Genomic DNA, 8,918 nt, shown 5'->3' on the forward strand with positions numbered 1-8,918 from the left:
CTCCCATCAGCATGGGGTAAAAACGCTTCATCTTAGATTTGACTACTAGCCTGGAGCCCCCCCCCCCACACACACACCAGCCCTGATTACCTGCAGCTCCAGTTCCAGCTCTAGGCCTAACTTGGCCTGGCTCAGAGCTGCTGCTGTTCTGACTGCCTGGCTGGACTGGGCTAGGCCAAGGCCACTGCTGCCACTGTCTGTCCCAAAGCCGGAGCATCCTCTAAGGTAAGTGGCAGGGAGTACAGGCAGTGGGCAAGCAGGGAGTAGGGAGACCAGACAGCACTGAGGGTGGGATAGGCAGCAGGGGGCATGTGGTAGGGGAGCAGGGGATGAGTGGCAGGGGGAACAGGTGGTAAGGCCTCAGACATGGTAGGGAGAAAGGGCGGAGGGGCAGGTAGGAAAACAAGGGGTTGGGGTCTTGTCCCATGTTGCTGCTTTCCCTGACACAACTATGGTGGATGAGGCAGGGGTGGCAGGAGACTAATTTAAGACAGTCCTCTAAAAATTAGATTCTATTCATGGAAAAATTATAACAGATTTATAATTTTCTATGAATACAATCTAATTATGGTGGTTATCTTAAATGCAAAGTTGTCTTGGATTCAGGTAAATACAGTTCTACTTTTTGAGATCTGTCAGTGAGCCAATTCTTAACCCATTTGCATATGCTTTATGGATATTGTACAGTGTTTTTTTTTTCAAGCAAGCTTCCTCAAATTTGCTTTCATGGCTCTTCATATGCTGCTGCATTCTATGGGCCAATCCCTTTTTGAGCTAGGAGTTCCCAGTCTGGCTTCAAGTGCTTCTCCAGTTAAAGCACCCAAAGCGTCTCCTGTATCAGAATCCCCACACTTCAAAGTGGTGACGGGAGAGATTTATCTAAAACTTGTCAAACAAGCTTTCGTTAAAGCACCCCCACTGCCATTTTGAAGTGTGGGGACACTGATACACGAGACATGGAGGCTGGCTGGAGTGCAGTAATTGCTATACTCCAGCAGACTCAATTGAGTCGGCTCTGACACACTGTAATTGCAGCATGTCCGAGCAGCCGCCTAACTCATGTATAGGTACCCCAAATGTTTCACAAGAAGGTGCAAGTAGCCCATAATAGGCAGCTGTGGGGTAATTTAACCCTATAGGTAGGTGTCAAACTGATCCCTTATGTTAGAGGTAGGTGAAACCCTCATCTTGAGATTAACACCTAACCCTGGGCCACACATCTGCTTGAGGTTCTGAATTGGCCAACATCAAGAAGATCATGCTTACTTGTTCCCTATTCTCATGCATGCAATCAGCTCCTTTCTTCCAGTAGGCAGATGCAGGGTGGCTTCTCTTTTGTTGGAGATTTTGCCTTGTTGTATGCAAAGTTGTGTCTGAGATGCATTTGGCTGTAGCAGTTAGCAGCCAGTCTCTCTAGGTGTCTTCCACATTGCTGTGCCAATGTTCTTCGGTCCCAACATCCCTATGGTAGACTTCTCCTGAGTAGATTGCCAGTTGGACCAGATTGGCTGACAGTTTGATATGCTTTGGTTTTGCACACATGCAAGAACCAAGATTTGAAGTTGTCTTTTCAGAGCTGAACAACTGTGGTGTATATGAACTGCTTCTGCTATTCATTGCATGGATTTTGAAGGCCAGGAGGCAACTTTATGATTGTCTAGTCTAGACTCGGCTAGCTGTAAAACTTCACCCAGTGGCTTCTCTCATATCCTCTTAAAAACCTACGTAGTTCTATAAATGATCAGTGTAGGTTTTCTACTGAGAAAGTAATATCTGTTTCCATGGCAAAGGATATTTGTATTTATGCTCATTCAGAACCTAGTTCGGACAGTGTTTTATTTCATGCAAAATCGTCTCTCTCTGGTGAATTGTAATGAAGGATTAAACGAGAAATAATTGTAAGGATAGAAGCTGTTTCAGTTTGTTTTTATTGCTTCTGTAATTGCGGGGGGGGAGGGGGGTTCCAATCAGGTCAGACTTTAAATTGAAATGGTCAGGGCTTGCCTTTGATACTATTTTGCAGCCTTGACTCTCATTAGCTTTAAGGGGAATGAAATCCATGTGGAGATCAAGCAGTCTACTTAAAGGGTTCAATCTGATTGAAAAGACCTCAGTTCAGCAAACACATGCCCAATGTTAAGCACATGCTTTAATTCAAATCTCTTGTAACATGGCACAATCTCAGTCCCATTAAATGGGAATTAACAGTGGTTGAAGTGTGGAGAAGGCCAGTAGCAGATTCAGAAATAGAACGGAGGTCTCCTGAGTCCCAGTGCAGTACTTTGTCTCATGGAACTACTTTTTCCCAAGCACTTTTTCCTCCCTGATATGTTGATGAAATCCTTTCCTATGCTTCCACCTATGAAGCTAGTATTAGCTCATTTATTTTGCTGCCTTTATTTTTTCCTTGAAATCTTTAACTGACCGTGTGTCCTTGTATTGTCACCTCCCATCTTGCTATCTCAGATCTTTGAACAGGAAGTTGCAATGGCCGCTTCTTTTCCCCCGGATATCATTTCCAGTGGAGATATAAACTTATATCAGGGCAGTCACTGGCATTGATTCTGACTTTGCAGTAGACTGAGGAACAGTCAGTGTCAGTCAGCACTGTTATAAGACCCTGTGCTGCCACTTCTTCCTGACTGGATAACCTCATCCAGTGGGATCACCTTTACCGCAGTTGAAAATACCAGTGAAGACGCTTCATCATTTTCAGCATCTGGGACATCAGGCCCCTCATGGACATCCCTAATAGTGAATGCCCAGAGCCACACGCTGCAGTCACCTGAGAACTCAGGTGACACAACATTGATGTAGCTGCGTTGAATGAGATTTGGCAAGCAGGAGATGGGCAGTTCAAAGAACATGGGGACAACTATACCTTTTTCTAGAAGGGTAAATAGGAAAGAAAATGCTGACTTCACTGGGTTGGTTTTGTCATTAAAAATATACTCATAAACCAACTCAGTGAGTTCCCTATCAGAATTAATGAGTGCCTCATGACTCTCTGTCTTAAACTGGCAGGGAGCCAATATGCCACTGTCATCAGTGCACGTCTCATTGGCACTGCTGATGAAACCATGAGGAATTGTACATCAACATTGAGCAGGTCCTTTCTGATGTTCAGAGGGAGACAGACTTATTCTTCTCAGTAATTTCAGTGCTGGAGTCAGAACGGACTCTAATCTCGGGAACAGAACCATCGGCAAAGAAGAAATAGGAAAGGTCAACTCCAGGATCTTCCTCCTCTTGACCAAATGCACGGAACATGGACTCACCATCACCAACACCCTGTCCTGCAGAAAAACAGGCACAAGACATGGCAACACCCACAATCTGAGCACTGGCACCTGATCGTCTGTGTCGTCATCTGTGCCTGGGATTGCAAAGATGTCCACGTTACATGAACTATGCTAGGAGATGATGATTGCTGGGCTGATCACCGACTCACCACCACACTGGCTCCCAAACAACAGCTACAGGAGAAGCAATACTGATGGAAGATCAACGTTGAAGGGCTCAAGGACCCAAGCAAGCAAGACCTCTTTCACCAGTGCATCAGCAAAAAACTGGTGAATTCCAGTCAGTAACAATGGGAGAATGTCAGCAGCATATGGGGTGGCCTCAAGGCCACTGTCATCAGTGCCTGTGAAGAGACACTTGGATCTTCTACCAGGGACATCAAGACTGGTTAGATGGGAATGACCAGGAGTTCCGAGAGTTAATTGATTGCAAGCACAAGGTGCTTGGTAACATGACATCAACTCCCAGCAAAAGAAATTGAGTTTCCAACAAACCAAGGCAGAGATCCAAAGGTGGAACCATGGTATAAAGAACAAATGGTGGGAAGACAAGGATAGTTTCATAGTTTCATAGATTTAGGGTCGGAAGGGACCTAGTAGATCTTCTAGCCCGACCCCCCGCCAGGGCGGGAGAACAACAAAACCCCAAAACAAAAACGGGACTCAAATGAGTCCAGCCAGGTAGGCATCCAGCCTCTTCTTAAAGACCCCCAGGGTAGGGGCCAGCACCACTTCCCTTGGAAGTTGGTTCCAGCTCCTAGCCGCCCTAACTGTGAAGTAGTTTTTGCGGATGTCCAATCTATACCTCCTCTCCATCAACTTGTGCCCATTACTCCTTGTTATGCCAGCGGGCGCTAGGGGAAACAGCGTCTCCCCCAAACCCTTCTGGTCCCCCCTAGTGAGTTTATAGACGGTCACCAGGTCCCCCCTCAGCCTTCTCTTGTGGAGGCTGAATAGGTTCAGGTCCCGCAGTCTCTCACTGTAGGGTCTGCCCTGTTGTCCCCGGATCATGCGGGTGGCCCTCCTCTGGACCCTCTCCATGTTGTCCACATCCCTCTTGAAATGGGGCGCACAGAACTGGACACAATACTCCAGCTGTGGCCTGACCAGCGTCGCGTAGAGGGGGAGGATCACCTCCTTGGCTCTACTCGAGATGCACCTGTGGATGCACGACAAGGTCCGGTTAGCCCTGCCAACCATGACCTCGCATTGTCGGCCCATGTTCATCTTGGAGTCAATAATGACTCCAAGATCTCTTTCTGCCTCCGTGCTCTCGAGTAGGGAGTTCCCCATTGTGTAAGTGTGCTGCTGGTTCCTACTGCCCAAGTGCAGCACCCTGCACTTGTCCGTGTTAAAACGCATCCTGTTCCTGTTAGCCCACCCCTGTAACCTATCCAGATCCCTCTGCAATCTCTCCCTCCCTGCTAGCGTGCTCACCTCCCCCCAAATTTTGGTGTCATCAGCGAATTTAAACAGGTTACTTTCCACCCCATCATCCAGATCGCTGATGAAGAAATTGAACAGCGCAGGCCCCAGGACCGAGCCCTGGGGGACTCCGCTACCCACCTCCCCCCAGGTCGAATATGACCCATCCACCACCACCCTCTGAGTGCGACCCTTCAGCCAATCTGCAATCCATCTGACTGTGTAGGCATCTATGCCACAGTCGCCTAGTTTTTTAACTAGGATGGGGTGAGAGACGGTGTCAAAGGCCTTGCTGAAGTCCAGAAAGACTACATCCACCACGACACCTGCATCCATGGCCTTTGTGACCTGATCGTAAAAGGCAATCAGGTTGGTCTGACATGAGGATCATCCAGTCTGACCTCCCGTGGGGATTACACTACCCCCTAGTGCCCTTTGTAGTGTCCTGGTCCTAGTATCTTGATCCAAGGTGCAGTCTGAACTAAGCCCCTCAGGCCTTGGCAGTGGTCTGGGCCTGACACCTCTGCCATTAGTGACAGTCGGGGCCTAGCATCTCAGCCATAGTGACGATTTGGGCCTAGTGCGTCAGGTCTTAGTGACTGTCTGGGCCTGGATCCTTGACAGTGGTTTGTAACAATTGTCAAGCATAGTGTAATGGACCCAAGGAATTTAGGAACTTTGAAAGTCATCTGGATATGGGTGCCTAACACCTGTGGAAATTCCAGCCATAATTTTTTACTCTAATTATCCTGACTGCTAGAATTAATAATAGGTTGGAGTAATAGGCAGGATTTATTCTAGGGAAGAGAAGAATTAAGGGGCGGGGGGGATTTGATAAATCTCCATATACAAAAAAAGGGTTGTTGTGAAGAAGATGGTGATCGACTGTTCAATGTGTCTGTGGGTAACAGGTCAAGAAGTAATGGGGTAAAATTGCAACCATAGAGATTTAGGTAAGGTATTATGAGGAGCTTTCTAACTATGAGGGTAGTTAAGCATTGGAGTAAGCTACCTAGAGCAGTTGTGTGGACTTTCAAGAGTGGGTTAGACAAACACTTGGCTGTGATGGTTTAGATAGGGATGGTTCTGCCCTAACATGGTTCAATTAGATGATCTCCTGAGGTCTTTCACAGCCATTGGTGATGTGTAGGGGGTGCACGTGCACCTCTTGGGAGCACCAGCCACAAAACTAGAAGTGCCAGCGGAAGTACACTTCCTGTTTTGCTGCTGGCGGTTCCGGGCTTGATGATTGGCCACTGGGGGCTTCCCCCCCCCCCTTGGTGATCTGGTTTCCCCCCCAGACTCAGAAGGCACCAGTTGCCCATGCTTACAGTTCTGTTTTTTCTATGATTCCTTGTGAGAATGGTTTTAGTACTTGTTCTTGTGGTACCTTGTCTCTTAGATTTCATCATTTCGTAGTTTTGTTTAGACTGGAGTTGATCACTGGTGCCATTCAGATCAATAGATCATAGGCTGTAAAATTTCATGCAGTTTCCTCTGTACTGAGCCAAGAATTTGCATTTGTTTGAAGCACGCCTTCCAAAGAGGCATCCAGCCCTATGTTGAAGATAGCAGGAGCAGAGAATCCACTGCTTCTCTTGGGAGCCTGTTTCAATGGATAATCACTCATGGTGTTGAATATTTGTGCCTTTATTTCTAATTTTAATTTGTTTGGCTTCATCTTCCAGGCATTAGCTCTTGTTCTGCCTTTCTCTGCTACACTGAAAGGTTCTAGACAGAAAACAGATTAATCATTTACTAGGAGAGAAACCATATATATATATATAACTGCTCAGCTGATGGAGTGAAGATCTCCCCAACTGTTTAGACTCTGCAGAGGAAATACTTAAGATGTCTGCATGGGTGATTTAGCTGCATGCATCTTAGCAGGAAAAAATGGTCTTAGTATTTTTTTGTTTCAGTACTAAAAGAACTATAAATAAATGGTGAGCATGTTTATGGTCTGTGAAATAAGTTAGGCTTTTAAATTCTTTAATGAAGAGCATCAGGCTCTAACCATGCTGTTCCTTCACGAGGTACCATAACATCCCAAGTCTTTTCTGTATCTGTTGCCAAAATTATTGTTCTGTCTCCTACAGGTTCATGGGTGTGGGGAGAAAGCCAAAGTGCATGCACGGCAGAGGATCAGCAAAGAAGGGGTTCTCTACGCTGGGAGTGGATCAAAAGACAAGTCTCTGGACCCAACCAAAAGAGCTCACCTGCAGAGACGCCTCGATAAAAAGCTGAATGAATTAAGCAACCAGAGAAAGAGCAAAAAGAAAGACCAGGAGAAATGAGGGCTTTGTTGTAATGTATCCCAACCTGTTTCCCTTTGGGGATTGATATTAACATTGAAAACACAGGATGGGACTGGAGAAACAATAGAAGATTTTTGATGTACTATCCTTTATAAACTCAGTTCTTCCTGAGCGAGACGTACATATTTTTTTGGTGTTAATGGCTTTGTATGTGTAGACTGCTGGAAAATAAGTATCTGTCAAGACCATCTGAAAAAGCAGTACTGTTAGGTGCAGAGGGGGAAGGTGAACCATTTTGTTTGGAGTAATTATCTTTATTGACAGGGTAATAAATGTATACTGAGAGGATACACAGAATATTGCAATAAAGAGTGGTATGAAAGCACCTAAAGCAGTAAGCTCTCAATGTGACGTTCCATTGTGATACAACAATAATATGATAAATGTCTGTAGGATATAGAATGAGAGCCTTGTAACCAATGGTGTGGGAGTAATTTTAAAGCCCCAGGTGACTCAAAGCATTAAGAAAACATAGCAGAATAAAAATAGTATAACTGCTTCAGTTCTTCAGCCCAGAAATCACCTTTGTATACTGAAGAGCAAGGAAGATTTTTTTTTTGTTGGAAGAAAATGAAATTTTCCAAGTCACCCAGCTGAGGCATATCTGCTAACAATGTGAGAAGGCAGACAGATCAGGAGTCTTCCCACTCTGAGAGTGTTTAACTGCTGCAAATACCCATTTGCAAACCACTTTAAATGGGCTGGAATGTGGTTAAGACTAAGGAAGCCATTGTATTTGCTTAAATGTACAGTCAAGTGAAAGAAGACAAGATGGCATCATACCAAGGCTACTGTGCAGAGGCAGGAGGGTGTTTTTTTTCAGAGCTTTATCCCATAAAATGGTAACCAGTTTCTATAACCAGTTAAGTCAATAGGACCTGAAGATCATCAGGATCTAGGACACAAGCATAAAAGCCGGTTTGCTATTAAAATGCACCTCACGTATTCAAACAGGGAGATGATACTTTACTTTAAACTTAGAAAACAACAAATTTGGCTTAGAGCGCAATGAATTCAAGGAGGGATATTTCAGATTAATATACATGGATCAAGTTAAGCACTTGTTTTCTGCACAGAGCCTGGGGACAGAATAGAGTGTACTATCCACGTACTGAGACACTCAGCTCTCATCATCCTGTGCACAACCACATTAAAACATTCCCAGCACTCATGAATTCTGGTGGTATTGGGAAGGCAGTCTGAAGGGAAATGCTTGCTTTCTCTATTGAAAGCAATCAAAAATAGGCATCTACTTAAATTGTAGTTTTACAATTTTTGTGCAAACTATGAAAAACAGCAATCTCCCCAATCATTGCAAAAAATGGCATTGACCACGATTTCCCAGGAAAGCAACCAAAAAAACAACCGTAATAAAAATAAAATGCTGGCTGCCCAGTGGGAGCCAGCAGTCCTCGCTGTTGCTGCAGCTTACCTTTGCAGTGCACCCAGGAGGGGAAGGCACCAGCAGGCAGGGCAGCTTGAAAGGCAGCTGCCATCTTGCAGCAGCTGTGAAGACACTGCTTGTAGCTCCCTCCTATATTAACAGCTGCATTTAGTTCCCTTGAAGCCTTTTTATTCATAAAGCCTTTGGGATGAGCACATCGATTTTCAAAATGATTTGAATTGACCTCTTTTTTTAGGCTTGTCTGTTTGACATCCTTTGAGGCCAGATACAGTTGTCAGGCTGGTCTAACCCTGGGTTACCCTGGGAGATCAGTCGGTCTTTCAGTCTGTGTTTGTTTTTATTGTCGAGTACTAGGCACTGTGGAAATAGCATCATTCCGAAGTGTCCGAAGAAGGGGTATTTCTCTTTTGCAATTACACAGGAAAGGGTGAGCAGCAAGGCTGGCTAGACATTCACCTCTTCCTCCTC

General features: G+C 45.3%; 1 protein-coding gene across 1 annotated transcript in view; it reads left to right on the plus strand.

The window, feature by feature from the left end:
• IGHMBP2 (immunoglobulin mu binding protein 2) overlaps nt 1–7,379 on the plus strand; it is a 168,731-nt gene extending 161,352 nt beyond the window's left edge. The window contains exon 15 of the mRNA XM_019519850.1: nt 6,827–7,379. Within this exon, the coding sequence (XP_019375395.1) occupies nt 6,827–7,024 (198 nt within the window). The 3' untranslated portion in view covers nt 7,025–7,379. The remainder of the gene's footprint in view (nt 1–6,826) is intronic.
• Nucleotides 7,380–8,918: the final 1,539 nt, after the last annotated feature.

The sequence above is a fragment of the Gavialis gangeticus genome, unplaced genomic scaffold, assembly GCF_001723915.1.
Source record: "Gavialis gangeticus isolate Ggan-Ray unplaced genomic scaffold, GavGan_comp1, whole genome shotgun sequence".
Classification (NCBI taxonomy): Eukaryota; Metazoa; Chordata; order Crocodylia; family Gavialidae; genus Gavialis; species Gavialis gangeticus.